Raw genomic sequence first — 16,422 nt, 5'->3', positions numbered from 1 at the left:
GTACCTGTTGTGTGATTTGGGCAGAGGAGAGGGCTGACAGCTCAGGAGGGAGGAGCAATGGCATCTATTACACTCAACAAAACTGCCTATGGCAACGATACCAAGACTTAACAGCAGGAGAGACAAAATTTTCATCCCTTTGTTAATGATTACACCTCCTGACTAATCATGAGAGGTGGCCTCACTGAAGCCAAGAAGGAAAAGTTTTTGCACAGAAAGAGATCTTAATGAGGTTACAATTAAGGCATGTTGTGCAGGCGCCGTTCTGGATGTTATTTTTGTGTGATGGTAAGGAAGACATTTCACCAAACAAGTACAGAACAGTACACATTTCTTAATGCTGATTGTTTAGGACTTGTTCAGGATTAATTATTTAGGATTGACAGCTAATTATTACAGATACTACATCTATAATATTTAAAAAACATGTAAGTTCAGAGGTGCTCTGCATTTGCATTCCATTCTCTTTTCTCCATTGTCCAGATTAAGTAATGTCATTTTACTGTAGTTTCAATAAAAAAAGCTACAGCATCATGGTTTCCTCTCTGCCTGGTTTTGGAAACCACCTTGCGAGCTCAGAGGAGCAATAAAGTGTGAAATGCAGAGTGAAAACAAATATAAATTTAATGTGACCACCTCTATATCTGGTGTCAGATATGCATCTCTAAGCAGAGCTGTCTTGAAGTACCTAAATACATTCTGGTTATAGCAGTGGAACAAAGCACAGTAGAGGTACAACTCTCTGGTACCTGCCCTTCACTCCACCCCTCCTGTTGAAGATTACCACCCCCAGCATCCTGTTGCCCACACCATGTTGTTTCAGTGCCAAGCTGATCTTTACTTGCAGTATCAGCCCAGAGGCTGGCCCTTGTGCAGAAGCCACAGCTGGTTACACCCTTCATTTCTCTGATTCAGCCCCAGGGGCGATGAGTTTTAGCAGCAAAGACGTAGCATTCTAAATTGCACCCTCAAGACTTTCTGCAGCTCCTCTGGCAGAGCTCTAAGACAAAGGAAATGAAGATGATTGTCAGTTAAAGCACAGACACTTCTGAGTTGGCTCCTGAATGGAATAAGGGAAACAGTTCTTATGGATACAACACTCACAAGTGCATTCTCCTTTCACTAGGTATTAATCAAATTGGGGTAAGTTTGATTTGCTGACAGTGATTTGTCACGCCTAGCAGAAATACTGTTAAATATGTGACTTCCAGTGTTGTATTACAGACACTGCATCACAGCTTTTGTCCACAAGAGCTTAAATAAAGCACGTTATTTAGACAGTAGGCTAATATTCCCTTGTCTAAGCAGTTTGCTCTGGTGGTGCCAGCACAGGAGTGACAAACTCAGAGGATCACAGGTGCTGTTTCTGTCTGGTGAGCAGCTTTCTTTTCAGCACATTCACTCGGTGCCTTTCAGCTCCACTTTGGAGCCAGTTCACTTACAAATTAATACTCCACAGCACTGGGGGGATTTAGTTATACTCACCTTCACTTAGAAGAGGAACAGTGTCAGAAAGGCCATCAGCCTCTTGTGCCAAATCTGATTGCTCCCTGTAAGTGCAGAGCTGCTGCTTTCTGGTAGCTAGGTAAAGCTTCCCAGCTCCATTAGCCATAGTGGCTGGGCCAAAACTACGTTTCTAATGTGTCTTCTAACATTGAAACCAGGAAGAAAATTGCTCACTTGGCTGTCTCCCTGATGTGAGGAAAAAGAGCTACGTGTACCCAAGGGAGATGTCAGCGCCCTTTGAATTACTGTCAGGCAGCACAACGATCTGACAGTTTGGGTTTAGCACCAGAAATCCTTACATACCTGAAAATGAGTTCTGAAAGGACAGTTAACCAGTGAACACGTGTGTGTACCCACCTGCTGCAAAGAGAAAGCTCACGTTTCAGAACAAGACTAAAAACATCGACGAAGTTTCCCTCAGCAGTGCCTGGATATCTTCCAGCACAATGAGATCACTGGCTGAAAAGCACTTCAGGAGCTTTACAACCCTAAGGAAGGATTTGCTGCTCTCTGCAGCTGGCTGCTCTGGAGATTGGAAGGAGGGCAATTTGCTCGGACTCCCACAAAGGTGAGGGAATGCACACCAAATCTATTGCTCTGCCTGCTGACACTCGGCAGCTTTCAGATTCTGGCAATGAAGGAACCTCATTGCAGGAAAATGTAATTCCTCTAATCCCCCTCCCTGCTTAGCAAGGTGAGCAGTAAATCTTGCATTTTAATCTTTTGGCAGCACATTCACCTATTGGACAGAACATCCCAGGAGGTCTTTGAATCTACCACTGCATGCCAAGAATCTTTTAACTGCTGCTAATCACACTCCAAGCATTTAATGTCTCCCTCTGGGAATGAGATGAGCCACAAGTGGGTGCAGCATCCTGGCACATCACTGAGAATGCAGCTCACCCTTTTCCTCTAGCAGATCCTGAAAAATCTGTGGTCTGCAGCAATTGGTGAAACGTGAGAGCTTCTTCAGAGAAGCCACCAGCAATGGCAATTTCATGGGCCAGGTGCTCTGTTTCAGTAGCAAAGGCATCTCCTCATTTCCTTGGCTGTCCATGAGCCTGTGTAGAGCCAGCATGTCTGCTCCATGAGGCTGTGTCCCTTACTTGTGCAAAGTTTCAGCATTTAAACATCAGAAACCAGAGCGTGAGCAAAAGCTGAAGGGAAGGGTTGGGGCAGGCAGAAAGGCAGGCTGCTGTAGCTGCACAGGCACATCGTGCACTGCATCCTCTGTCCCTAGAGTCCCGTGGGAGCAGGAATGCATGCATTTGTAGCAGCTACAAGTACATTTCCCAAGCCAAACACCAAACCACCTGCTGCTGCAGCTACACAAAGAGTGGCCCCACACTCACAGCAATTCTGCTGAAAATAGAGCTGAGCACGAACAGCAGGAAGCACCTGACATCCTCTTCTCCCACTCCAGGGCTCTCACCCTTACCTCCACTTCTCTGCACATTCTGACCAGCCCCAGAGATGTGTGCTGTGGGCTGTGTCCCTTCTTGAAGCGCAGTTCTGAGACGGTTCTAAGGAATAAGGCTGCATGGAGCAATGTTTTCTCCCAGCAGGATCCCACACATCACCCTGGGTCACTTCTACACATGCTTTCAAGTCAGCCTGTGTCACTTCATCAGAGATACAGCACCCACATTGCAGCAAACCACTATAGAAAAACCTGGATTTTCTTTGAGGGCTTTTCAATTTTAATAAATAAGTGCTAAGATGGTGCCAGACCAATGCACGAGGGCCCAAGAGGTTACACTTCAGGACTGATGTTCCAAATCTCAAACAGAGCTGCAATTTGTGAGGCTGACAACTGTGGATCAAACCTCATCAGTCGTTGCAGCGTCTTTGTATCGTTATAAAGCAGATAAGGAAAGACAAGGAGAACTGCCACAGACACTGCGAATTACAAGCTGCAGATGAGGGCTTAATCCTCTTTAGTCCTTAGCTTTTGTAACAGTCTGGTATCTCATTGAGCTCCAGAAAAGCACTGCTGCTGTAAAAGCAACCTCTGCCTTGCCAGTTCCTCTCCTGTAGGAAACAGCTTCTGGAGGAGAGCGTAGGAACTAAATCAAAACCTAATCCCTGCCTTTGAATACCGCCGTGCATGAGTCAGCCTGACAAATTAAGTAGTTGGCTGCACTGCAGCTCGGCAATTTAAAGAATCATTTCACGCTTGGCAGGAGACAGCATTGCACAGAGCAGCCGTGTTCCCTCCAGCACGCAGGCCTGGAAGGGAGACGGGACCAGGAGTTCACAGCATGTCCATGGGTGCTGCTGCTGGGCAGGCTTTGCTGCTGGGCAGAAATTCCTCCGGTCGCATCCTTGCTGTTGGATGTCAGGGCTTCAAGCAGAGCATCTCTTCTTTTCAATGACACCTGTCCCGTGTGATCTCAGGCACAATGGGGAAAAGATGTGACTGAGGGATGGAAAACGCCTCTTGCCCGATGTACGTGCTGGCTGGGTGGGCTTGTGCAGCTCGGCAAAGGGCTTCTTCAGACTTCATGCAGAACACTTGAAATCAGAGCGGGAAACAGTGAGTCTTGTGGCTCCTGCAAACAGCAGGGAGATAAGGAAAAAGCAGGCAGAACATGCTGCAATTAGCACAGAAATGTAATCCCTGACATTTCTCATGGAAGAGAAGTGGATGCAGGGTTGCTCATAGAAGTGAGTGCTGCAGCCCTCTGCATTTTATTTCAAGGGTGACCTGGCCTCCCTCCCTCCAGACGCTGCTCAAGTTTGAAACAAGTGCTGCTATGAGGAGAGCAGGGTGGCTGTGCTTTGGATGCTGGGAGCAAACCTGAAATGCTCGGTATGGCTTCAGAAAGATCCCATCAAGGAGCCTGCCCACCACTGGTCAGTGGTGAGCACCAGGACCTGCTCAGTTTGTGCAGGTAAATCCCAGAGGCTGGAGCTGCACAGGGACAATCCCACTGGCTCCTGCAGGCTCTCAGGGAGCAAAACCATGAGGGGAGTGGAACTGGTCCCATTCCCTCTCCCAGCCAGGCTCTGGTTGGAGCAGGATGACCAGCATGAGTTACATACATACATACACCACAGATGTATGTATGAGCACAGTGTGAAGTCTTCCTGCAGCTCTTTGCAAGTGCTTTAACTTTTGGCTGTCTGCTCAGTATCAGCAGCCAGCAGCTTGCTGCTGAGAGCAGAGCAAAGCATGCAGCAGCAGCAGGGCTCCAGGGGTCCCCTGCTGAGCTCTGCCTCCGTGCTGCAAACTGGAGGGGTTTGGGGCTCTGCCTGCAGTGCGTGGCTCAGAGTTGATCTGAAGTAGTTCTGGCTACTGCAAGTTCCCCAAGGAGAAAATACAATCCTTGCCTTCCTGCTCCCATTACCTTCACTTTGACAGCAGGACAGCATCTATCGTTGGGTCTGTGTTAACGTAGTCTGGCTCCTCATCCTTGCTCTCTGCATACAGCGTGGCTAACAGGGATGGAAAGTCAGCCATCAGCAATGGGGACGGTCTTAAAACACTCCCACCATACACACTGTGTGACCTGTCACAGCAAATTCACAGATACGTCACCAGCAGTGAGCTGGGCTCTAGAGAGTGCACAAGTGGGATAGCAGCCATCACCGCAGCAACACCCAATGCAGAGATGTGCACACTGCTCTAGATACTTATTGTGGATAAAAACACCTCGAGATGTGGTGATGCCTGCATGGCCCTGAGCACAGTGCAGCACAGCAGCACTCTGCTCACCATGAGCAGCTGCTGAGGACAAACCTTCTGCTTGATGCACCTTCCAGACTTCTATTGCTGCGCTGTTCTCGTAGTCTTCTGCATCATCTGCAAGTAAGAAGAGTTTGGATGGGTGATGCTGAACAGTAAATTAGATAAAATTGGGTCTTTGAGGCTAAACCTCATTAAGGCTCACTACGAAACATGACAGCACCACACTTACCCAGCTCAGAGCTGCAAGGATCACTAATGACGACGTTCTGGTAGGAATGTGAGTCCTCATCTTTGGCAGAGAGAGAAAAGGGGAATGAGGGAAATGTGAGTGACCCAGGGGAGCCTCGGCACCTGCAGGGCTTTGTGCTTTTGGCAGCTGCCTGCAGGTGAGGCTGTTTGTCCTTTGTGTGCTGTGCTGGCTGCTGGAGAAGGGAGGGCACTGAAGACCTTACCCTTGGGTGGGGAGAAGAATCTGTTGTGGCTGTAGTAATCCAGTGGGATAGGCTCCCTATGGAAGGAAAGCTGTGCTCAGCCTCTGCCACCCAAATGCACCCTGCCCAAGGGAGAGCAGCAGGCTGGGGCAGCAGCTGCACGGCCTCCAGACCCCACAGAGCATCACCCACAGAGGTGATAAGGGCCAACAGTGCCACAGCCCTATGTGGGGTGACACAGGAGCTGTCTCGGTGACAAAGGAGATGGAAAGTGCACCTAGAGCACTTACACGTAGGCAGCATCCCCATGTAGGCAGTCCTCTGCAAACATAAAGGGATTCCCATTAACACACCACACTGCAGCACCAACCCCTGAACACCCCAGTTCTCCTGAGCATAGGCACAGTGGCCAACCCTGCAGGCAGCAAGCCCCAAAGCCAGCAAGGCAGCACTAAGCGGGGCTGGGAGCCCTAGCAGACCAGGACAAGCCCTGCAAAACAGCAGGGAGATTGGGAATTATCCCCTATTTTGAGAAGCAGAGTGCAGTTCCGTGCAGCAATAACTCTCGCTGGGCTGGTGCCAGCTCCAGGAGGGAGCCAGGGGCTGCTGCAAGCATTCTGTCCCCCCTCCTTGGCTGCTCAGCATAGCCTAAATACAGCAAGTCAGAGCTTGAAAGGCCAGCTCCCATCACAGGGCCGTCACGAGCCACCCAGAGCTGCCCACACAGCACATACCTGTCAGGAAGTTCTGGTAGCGGGGCTCAGCACTGCTCTCTGGGACAAAGCACAGGCATGTTAGAGGGCTACGAGGCAGCACAGAGATGGGGAATGGCTGGGGTGGGCTGCAGGTTGTCCACCCCTATTGCTCTAAGTTAGACTGGTGAGCTGCAGCAAAGCAGCCTGCATGTAATGCTCAGGATCCCATCAGCTGTCCCTGTGCAGACCACCACAAGCCCCATACACGGCCGCCAACAACCTTTGCACCACCCAACTTTTTTTTACAGCACAGCTCAGGGTGTGGGCACTGAGCCTCTGTTTTTCCCCCCAACCAGTGGGAGCTCCCAGCTACTGGAAGAGTTGCAACACCCGCATGTTTTGCAAATGGATTTTGCAACATCACTACGCACGGATCTGCAGCCGCTGATGCTCACCAAAGCCAACGTGACAGGAGGTGCTGAGCTCCTCGGGGGCTTTCCTGAAAGAAAGAGCTTCCTTTGTGGCTGGGGCTTGAGGGAAAAGAGAGCTAAAACCTCAGCTCTGACCAAGCATCAGGAAAAGCTCTGCCTGATGGCAACGGGAAACACAGAGGAATGCGAGTGGATGAGTTTGGGGTGGGGATGGCCATGCAGCAGTTATCAGTGCAGGGTGTTTTTTGAGCGTGGTGATGGGGAGGAGGGGATTTCTCAGGTTAAGCAAAGTGGGTGCTTCTATAGCTAGGATGTGCCCCGTGCTTTCCACCTACCTCGCCAAGTTTTTGGGTTCCTTGATCCGTTCTCGCCTTTGGGTCACAGCTAGCAGCAAGAACAAAACGAGAGCAGTGAGCACAGAGCATCCAGCACTGTGGGCTCCCCAGCATTGCAAAACATCTTCCAAACTATTCCTCAAATGCAGGGCCAGAAAGGGAAACGAGCAGTGAGAAACACACTGTGTGTACGTCAGAGGGATCCACAATCCTAATTGCTACCTTATTTCCTATTTTCCCTCAAATTCACTCAGTCTGGCAGTCTCTGGCACGCTCAGCACCAATTGCAAGATGCACTGCTGGGCTGCAAGCTTGGCTCAGCTCAAAACAAAGACTTTTTGGGGCTGTTTTGGGCAGGGCAGGGCAGCCTTGGCGGCTGGGGATAGTGACATTTGCTGCAGACCCCAGCAGCACACTGGCCAGGGCAGAAATCAAAAGGTCAGTGCAGCAAGCAGGAAGCGGAGAGAGGTGATGGCGGATGAGTCACTGCATCACCCACAGCCCCGCTCCCACAGCATGAGCAGAAGCCTTCCAGAGCCCACACTCACTCTCCCATTGCTTTAGTTGTGTTGCTTTAGTGACTCGTTCTCAAAGAAAGCATGGATTTTGGTGGGAGCAGCCCAGAGGGATCAGAGGTGCCTTCTATGTGGCTTTGGGACCACCCCTCCCCACAGGGTCCAACTCACCAGAGTAGGACCGAATCACCTCAAATCGCTGCGGGCGTTCCAGCCTGGAAGAAACAGAGGCACCACATCAGCTGAATTTGGGGCACATAACATGGAAACCAGAGTGAGGGCTGCAGATGGCCCCAAAGGGACCCTGAGGATGCTCTTCCTCATGGCCTCCCTTTGGGTCTCCTCCTGGCCTCCGTGGTCGAGGTGTGCTTGCGGCCCAGGGGCAGAAGGATGGGCTCAGGGTGACAAACCCTGCAGTGACACTTTGTGCACCAAAACATCACATCCACGCAGGACAAAGCGAGTGCTCTGCCATGGTGAGGCCTCACACATTGCCCGTGGCACCGCGAGCCCTGTGCTGGGCGACCTGACCTCCTTCATACCACGCTTGCTCCTTGATCAAGGGTTAAAAGCACTTTGTCGTTGCTGTTCATAATATCATTTAAGCTGTGGTTTGTCTGTTAGCGAAGGAAATAAGGGGGTGTGCATGGTGGTGTTTCCTTCACTGCTCATGCTGCAGCTGCAGGGCTCTGCCGCGTGGCCCCACCAGCACTGGGCATTGCTTTGCTCATGGAGCACACGGGACGAGGCAGGGTTGTGCTCTCTCTGCTTTTCCAGACCTTTTTCCAGTGAGTTACTGACTCATGGGCCTCGTGGTCACTGCTTCATTTGGGGTCATTCCTTGTGATGGTGTTCCCCTTTATCGGGATGCATCGCCTCGAGCACTGCCAGCAGCACAGCTGGGGTGCAGATGTGTATTTATAAGTGCATTCTGTATATCCTATAATATAGATACATCATAGTGGTACATATATATATATGCTATTATTTGACATTATGTCTGTCCTGGCTGAGCACTGTGCAGCGCATGCACCAGGTCCAGCTCTGACTTCTGTCTCCCAGAGAGATTTTGGGGCAAAGCACAACAGTAAAGGGAACTTACTGACTCCTCTGGTTGCTGTCCTTTCCTCGCTTTGTAGCTGAAAGAAAAGAGAGGAAAAAAAAAAAAGCTTGATGCAAAAGCGTGATACAGGCATCCGAGACAAGAAAGGGAAGAACAAACTTCTAGTGGGGCCACCAGCCCCATCCTGCAGCTTCACATCCACCATAGAATTGTTTGAGTTGGAAAGTGCCCCCAAAGGCCATCTGATCCCACTGCCTGCAGTGCACAGGGACCCCCACAGCCCCATCAGCGCTCACAGCCCCCCAAGCCTGACCCTGGGGGTGTACAGGGACAGGCACTACCAACTCTCTGGGCAGCTTGCACAGTCCTCGCACCACCCTTACTGGAAGCAACTTCTTCATTATACTCAGTCTAGATCTCCCCTCTTTTAGCCTGAAACCATTCCCCCTTGTTAAATCACACCAAACCCTATTAAAGATTCTCCTCCTTTCCCCTCCTTTCTTACAGCCCTTTATATACTGAAAGGCTGCTCTCAGCCCACCCCAGAGCCTCCTCTCCTCCAGCAGCACACCCTGCACAGAGGGAACACCTCCGGAGGAAAGCAGCCACCCATTGCAACCCAGGGTCCCCGTGCCCATGGCAGAGCCTTACCATAGAGCTGGCACCTGACGCAGGCACTCACAGCCACCCCAAGCAGCATCAGCGCAGCGGCTGCCCACAGCAGCTCTGGCTGTGCCATGGCCTGGCCTCATCCAGCCTGGAACACAGTGGTGAAAACTGCTGTCATTTCCACCCAGAACCAGCCCTGCCCTCCTTTCAATGCCGTACACAAACAGCAGTGACCGTATTTTTTGTTCAATAATCAGCAAGGCAAAAAAAAGCAACCCAAAAGTGTATCTGTATTTCCGATAGAAACAGCAGCTGGATTCTGCCCTGCTTTGCACCTTCTCCCTTCACTCATATAAAGCAATAAATAACGTTTCCCTGCCCAAGCTGCCAGCCACAGCCATGCACCCTGGCATCACACAGACCCCAGCCCGAGCACTGGGAGCTTTGTGGCCCCACAGCAGCACTGATGGCCAGGGCACACCGTGCTGCTGTGCTGCTGCTGCTCCGGTAAGAGCAGTTTGGGAGGTGTTTTGGTTTTGGGGGTTCTTCGTTTTCAGCTGTGCAAAGCTGAAAGATGTGGACAGCACTGACCTACTTTGTGCCGCTGTAGGGCATCTCCCTCCCAGATGTGGCTTTATTTCTACAGTCAGGAACAGCAAAAAGGGGTATTTCCCAAATCCCTCGCTGTAATCTGTGTCTGGTGGAGCATCATGCCTCTGCTCCCCACCATAAGCACCACACCAGCCTGATGTACACTAAATGCAAGGCAATTAAAATCTTTTTTTTTGTTGTTACAAAACCTCCTCTCATAAGATACAAGATCTCATTTCTGCTGTACCAAAAACACTTACTGAACCTCATGAGGTTTGCTGTCATTTCTAAAGCCTAACGGTGCCACGTTTTGCAGCAAGCACTTCAGCATTTGGGTAAAGCAGCTTTAATTCCCCCCCAAAAATCCACATCCCTTAAAAATGTAACTAAAAAAATAATGAAAATGTGACCCAGATGGGGAAAGCCACACGGTGCAGGCACCCAGCACATGGATGGCAGGGTAAAGGAAACTCACATCTGTGTCAGAAAGGAACTGATGGGAGGCGATGGAGTCCTTTACGACAAGCAGGAGGCACTTATCCACTGCTGCTGGGATAGAAATAAAACATCTGGAAGGCTGAACACACTTTCCTCGGTCTCTGCAGCCCTAAATGAAGGGTTTCACCCAGAGGAGAGTCACCCCAGCAGCCGGGCTGTCTGCACCAGCCATGGAGGGAGACCTGGGGTCAGCATGGGGATCGGAGCTCCCACATGTTTAGGTTGCTGAAGCAGATAGCACACAGACAGCATCCATCTGCCAGGATGCCCTGGAAGGCAAAAGTATTCCCTCCCTTCCTGAAAGTTAGTTTTGTGGCCTGCGATTCGCAACAAATGGAGGCTCATTCAGGTTGATTGGGTGACTCACTGGTGCAAAACTCAAAGAAGAGGAGAGCTAATTTAAAAAGCTTGCTTTATGAAAGGTAGCACATGGGCTTGGTGAACAGATGCAATATGCCGCTTGACTCAGTCTCTAGCATTTCTAAGAAAAGAAACACAGCTTTCTGTCTGCCTCCGTTGCACAGATTTCCAACAGAAGCCATTTAGAAATGGAAATCTCCGACCAAAGGGAGCTCCTGTGGTGGGGAGCACAGCAGTGACAGTGCTGAGCCTTCAGACAAGCTCTGAAGAGGCCCCATCTCCTGCCAGGTTTGATGTCCGCTTAACCTATCTCAGGAAAGCTGCTGTGGTATAGATACAGTCTGCTTTTGTGCAGCTATTCAAGCAGAACGTGCTTTGTTTTACACCAGAAGACACAGCTCAGTAGAACATGGGACAAAAGGGACAACTGGAATCCACACATGAACTCCCAGAGATGGGCATTTTGGAGAATTCAGTTGCACAAACGTCTCAGCTGGAAAACAGAGCACAAAATCCTGATCACAACATGAGAATGTATTCCATGGAAATACCCTGTAACTGCTCCCAGCTTCCCTTGTCTTGGGCAGCATTGAAGCCACGCGCTGCTCTTCCCCATGGGGGGATGCCAGAATAGGAACTTAGGATATAAGCAACTTGTATGCAGGTAGGTGCTCCTGTGTCATAAGTAACCTCATCTACTCCAAAGCTCCAATGAGCTCCAATGAACATGAGCCAATACCACACAAGATTATCCCATAATTATCCCCAGTTTTGCTGCCTGTAGCACCCTGAACATCGATCACAGGAGAAAATCAATGCAAAGACACGGCTCTTCTTTCTCACTCAGATCTGTGACCTCAAACACAGTAAAGTAAGAAGCTCACGCGTTCGTAAGAAGCCATTAAGTCCCAAACCAGAAGGAAAACCCAATGGGAGCAGCCAACGATGGGGTTTTGGAATGGAAACTATAGCAGTCCCAGAAGCAGGAGCCAAAAGCGGGGGTGAGGGCAGCTCAGCACAGAAGGAACCCAGAATACATCGATTTATGAGAAGAAAATGCAGAAAGAGCGTAATTAAAAATAATAATAATAAAAAAAAGCTGTGCTGCCACGGGGAGATGGGGTCAGGAGATACTGAAAATAATGCTGTAGGACAGACAAGCCTGCTTGCAGTCTCAGCTTTGCTTCCAGAGGGGTCTCAGTGCTGCTCAGGAGGCGCATTTGGTAATTTCCATACCTTGAAGCTCAGCAGACGATGGATGTGAGCAGCAGCAGCAGAGCAGCATCCAGCACGGAGCTCTTCGGGAAGAGTTTGCAGGGATGACCTCGAACGCTCATCAAAGCAGCCACCCAGATCCAGTCTGGGATCTGTGAGCTCACCGCCACGGGGAGGGGGAAAACCGGCCCATCCCCAGGCCTCTGCAGGACCCCACGCGGCGCTCAGCCCGGCCCACCTCACCGCAGCCGGCCGGCCCCTCCTGTCCCATCTCCTCGTGTGGGTGCTGGAGGTGGCTCCTCCGGGGATCGTTAGCCAGCTGCTGGTTTCCTGCCCCCATCTGAATCATTAACCCCAACATCCGCCGGTCAGCCCCGCTCCGGTTCGCACGAGCTCAGCTCCCGCAGAAGCAGAAGCGGCTCGTTTTTATGGGCTGCAGGCAGAGGAAGAGGCTCCGATAGCAAAGACTGCGCAGCAACAGCCATGCAAAGAGCTGGAGCCATCGAAGGCCACATTGGGCTGATGCCCCCCACACGTCCCACGCCAGCAAAGCAAAGTGCTTTGGGATCACTGCGGTTGTGCTGGATGTCAATGGGAGCAGGAGGGAGGCAGAGCCTCAGAAAGGGCAACGAGGAGATGGAAATGAGAGCCAACCAAGAGCCACTGCCATCCAACGCTGTAGGAACAAACCCACGTGTATTGCACAGGGCAGGGTGCAAACAGCTGGCACTGTTCCATCGCACTCCTACAGAAACAAAAGCCAACCCGAAGCAGTAGCTTGTGATCTTTTACTTCTGTTTTTTGTTTTTTTTTGTTTTGTTTTTTTTTTTCCACTTGAAACTAATAAGGAGGGCTTATGAATGAGATTCATAGATAACTCTGCTGGCTCCAAGCCCTGTCTCAGCACAGGAGATGTGTATCCTGCTCTAAGAATAGGACACACAGCAGCCCCGTTATTTATAGCCACCAGAGAGCAACAGCCAGCACAGCACACGTCCTACAACTGCTAACAGAACAGAGCAGCTGCACCAGGCCCTCCACACACACAAATGATTCTGTACAGGGAAATGTTGTTGTACTGAGATTAGCTGGCACGATGCTGCAACCTGCGAGCTGCATCCAGCTCGCTCCTACCCGGATGGTAACTCTTCTATCATGAGAATGATAAAATAATCATCTGCTTTGTAAATCATCCGTATCTGCACGTCTGGGATGGGAAACTTTGTTATCAGGCTTTCAGAGGAAACCTTGCCTTGTCAAGATAGCTGGCTGCTGCACCAGTCTGCGCAGTGATGTTTGCACTTCATTCACGACAGCGGTGCAAAAATAATTGCGTGCGCCATCCAGAACAGCTCCCAGAAGAAATCCAGGCATGGAGAGCTCTCCAGAACCAGCACTGAAACAGAGAGCAGGAGAGCAAGGCCCAGCCTTGGATCATTTGTTCGGCTTATGGCTGTGCAAGGGGTGCGACGTGATGGGAACTGCGCTTCTGCCTGCCAGTGCAGCTGCCACACAGCGGGCATTTCCAGCAGAGCCCTCCGCTATGAGGCAGCTTATGAAGTGTTTGCAAGCAGCTCTTTCTCTGTTTGAACATAAGTTGACAATAAACATAAAAAAACCCATTGCTTATAGCAGAAACATTGCTCTGAACATGCTGGAGGCGATTACAGTTCCTCCTTTGCAGATCAGAAGTTTTATTAGGAACAGTCGATGCTAAAAACATCCTGTTTACCCACTTACCGCCCCCTGACCTGTCTCACTTCAGAGCTGACTGCCTCACTGCGGACATCCCCAAATTACCGTGAGCTGCAGCAAAGGCCCTGTGTTAGGCATGGAACGACTGCTCAGCTGCAGTAGAGCAGATGGAAGCTGCCCCGTGCCCAAAGAGCAGCACTAAGGACAGCAAAGCAACCATTCAAAGCAGCAGCGTCATCCCAGCCTCATTACGCCAGCCTGAGCAGAGGGATGCCCTCCAAAGACATCAGTCCTTTTGCAGTGCTGCTCTCATGCCCATTTCTATGCCCTTCCTGACCTAACACAACCAGCCAGCTTCCATTCCCTTCATCCACCGCAATGAATTACATGAAATGCCACACTACAGCTCCATCTTTCTCTGACTTTTTCCAAGGCTTAACCATTTCAGCTTTCCTCTTTCTGTTGTGAGCAAACATCTAACACTTACCTTCACCAACTCAACCAAACCCTCTTCTTTCTTTTCCTTTTTCATATGTAGCTCATCAGCTATAGAAAGACCCTGGGCCCCAGAGGCTTTTAGCCTCCCCTGCTTACCACTCTACTGCCCTCAGGGCAGCTGCCAGCAGCTCCAATGAAGGTGGGCTCTGATCACAGACAAAACTGCATCTGCTTCAGCTGATGACTAATACTGAATGTGGAAAGAATGATTGGAAAACAATGCATGGTCTGAACTTCATTCTGCAGAAACGCCCTGTGCTGCAAATTCTGAGCAAAGTTCTCTCAAAGCTCAGCTTTGCGAGCAGAGCTACCAACATCGTGAGGATCAGCACTGAAACGAAATCTGCCTCGCAGGAGGAAGCTCTGGGACCCGAGCAGGCGTGAGCCTCGTTCTAACCAGTTCAGCCAAATTTTCATGGCCGCTTTAATGAAACTCACAACTCGGTGGAAGTTTCCCGTCCTGCTGAAGCAGCGCGAGCACGTTTTTGTGAAGGACAAGAAACAGCTTTCCTCTGAGCTGCGATCGTAGGAGCGTTTCCTTCGCTAAAGGGGAAGTGCCGCCTCCCACCGCGCCCCAGCTGCACGCCCCACTGCAAATCCGATCTCACCGCGCTGAAACCGAAAGCAGCTCTTGGACAGCCACAGATACGAGCTGCTACCACCCAGTGGAAAGGAAGCTCACAGCTCTGAGCTCCAGCTCGACCAAAACCTGCCCGAGTAACATTTGCAAAGGCTGACTTTCCATAACCCTGCGGTGCTTTAAAGCTTCTGCCCATTCTTACCTGCTCAGATCATCCACGGAGACAAAATAATTCTGCTAGATGAACACAAAACCTAGAAGGTTTGAATGCTTTTATTGGAGTTTTGTACAGCAATACAAATTGTACAGATTCGTTACAGTACAGGTTTTGCAGGGGTTCATAGAGGTACTCAGTGATTTTTTGATTTTTTTTTTTTTTTTTTTGGTTCTTTTAAAAGGAAGAGGCAAATTTTGGGAGCACGGTGACAAAACAAAACGATCTCATAATGGGAAGGAAATCCCTGCCACGATGAACACCGACCTGGTTGAAACCTACTGGGCAGCAAGGTGGCAACCAGCAATGTTCCCAGCAATGACACCAACCCTGGGGTGCTGCAGAGCTTTACACAAGAGTGCAGGAACTCACAGGTAAGCAGCATTTCTGTCAGGGTGCTGGAGGTCCCTAAAGCCCTTGGGCACACTTTGCTGCAAAAGGGACAGAAACGAAGGAAGTTAAAATCAGTCTGCAAGGAGCAGGCAAAGCCACAGAGTCACCCAGCTATGGGAAAAGCTATGGAACAGGAAACCCTAAAATGCTTTTGACTGAGTAACCTGAACAGCTACAGTAACATGAGGCCTGTGATGTACCACCTAATAACAGTGCCACTGTGACACTGTGTGCGGCCACAGCCTGATCTCCATTCCTTGTCCATCTGAGTTTTGCACAGAACAGAGCAGACGCCAGCAGGGCTCCTGCACAGCCCCTGAAGAGCAGAAAAGCTGCGAGCTGCACACGTGGAGCTTTGGAAGGACATTTCTCCAGCTGGCCCAGAACATCATCAGGATATTGCTATTACTAACGTGCACCAGGCTTGAGAGTCACTACAGGATTAAACCATTTCAGAAAGCAAAGTCAATGAATATGGTTACACTGCTTTAAATGGCCGTGTTTAGCTTGCTTTAATATCACTAGAGCAAACAGTATCACAAAACAAACAGAAAAAACTGCAGAATATATAAACGTAAAATGCATGTACCCACTAAAAGATGGCCCTCTGCTACTTCAGATACACTCAATTCCTTGCAATCGTGCAGTGGGATAAGTGGCAGACACCAGGCATACACAAGGCAGGATTCTACCAGGTTAGAACACTCCAGTCTCAGCTGGAAATCAAACTCTCCAGCCCCAGAAATTCCTTTGTGTAAAAATGAGACAACCATCACCTACAAAACTGCAAAATCCCACAAACCCAATCCAAGGGACGCCTGAGCACTGCAGTGCTGACTGACCTGCACTACAGCACGTCAGGATACCAACTAACAGCCTGTCCTCCAGAGCCTGGGATGAAGGCTTACCGACCTGCTCCTGCTGAAAGCATCCCAGCAACCATGAGATGCACTTCCACACATAGGAGTGCTGCAAGGTTAGAAGATCAGCCACCTACACCTGGCTTCAAAGCGCACTGCTTGCAGCAGGCAGACACCCCAGGTGAATGGGGACAGGCCTGGAGGAGTCGCTGCAAAGAGCTCCTGTTGAAAGCAGACAGTGG

General features: G+C 50.2%; 1 protein-coding gene across 6 annotated transcripts; it reads right to left on the bottom strand.

Annotated features, from left to right (window-relative positions):
• Nucleotides 1–107: 107 nt before the first annotated feature.
• LAT2 (linker for activation of T cells family member 2) lies at nt 108–16,391 on the bottom strand. 6 transcript variants are annotated; one of them, XM_052688506.1, is made up of 14 exons: nt 11,962–14,209; nt 10,343–10,413; nt 9,319–9,424; nt 8,707–8,743; nt 7,776–7,819; nt 7,090–7,138; nt 6,779–6,822; nt 6,363–6,401; nt 5,919–5,949; nt 5,650–5,705; nt 5,427–5,486; nt 5,249–5,311; nt 4,857–4,944; nt 108–4,058 (listed from the first exon to the last, which is right to left on the bottom strand). In XM_052688506.1, the coding sequence occupies exons 3-13, from the start codon at nt 9,404–9,406 to the stop codon at nt 4,859–4,861; spliced, it is 597 nt and encodes a 198-aa protein (XP_052544466.1). In that variant the 5' UTR covers nt 9,407–9,424; nt 10,343–10,413; nt 11,962–14,209; the 3' UTR covers nt 108–4,058; nt 4,857–4,858. The 6 variants fall into 6 exon arrangements, with proteins under 6 accessions (XP_052544466.1, XP_052544467.1, XP_052544468.1 ...); XM_052688507.1 differs by lacking the exons at nt 10,343–10,413; nt 11,962–14,209 and adding an exon at nt 14,230–16,391; XM_052688508.1 differs by lacking the exon at nt 10,343–10,413 and having other exon boundaries at nt 4,857–4,946; nt 5,254–5,311; nt 11,962–14,210.
• Nucleotides 16,392–16,422: the final 31 nt, after the last annotated feature.

This window comes from Tympanuchus pallidicinctus, unplaced genomic scaffold, assembly GCF_026119805.1.
Source record: "Tympanuchus pallidicinctus isolate F22 unplaced genomic scaffold, pur_lepc_1.0 scaffold24, whole genome shotgun sequence".
Classification (NCBI taxonomy): Eukaryota; Metazoa; Chordata; class Aves; order Galliformes; family Phasianidae; genus Tympanuchus; species Tympanuchus pallidicinctus.
Note: the sequence above shows the minus strand (reverse complement) of the source record. Positions and strands in the feature narration are given on the sequence as shown.

What these genes read in the sequence shown, in the direction of transcription:
- LAT2 (XM_052688507.1), bottom strand. Translation starts at nt 9,406, where the DNA reads ATGGCACAGCCAGAGCTGCTGTGGGCAGCCGCTGCGCTGATGCTGCTT. An exon ending in CTACCAGAACTTCCTGACAG is followed by an intron (nt 5,950 to 6,362) that starts GTATGTGCTGTG and finishes TTATGTTTGCAG; the next exon opens with AGGACTGCCTACATGGGGAT. An exon ending in CATGGGGATGCTGCCTACGT is followed by an intron (nt 5,706 to 5,918) that starts GTAAGTGCTCTA and finishes TTCCTTCCATAG; the next exon opens with GGAGCCTATCCCACTGGATT.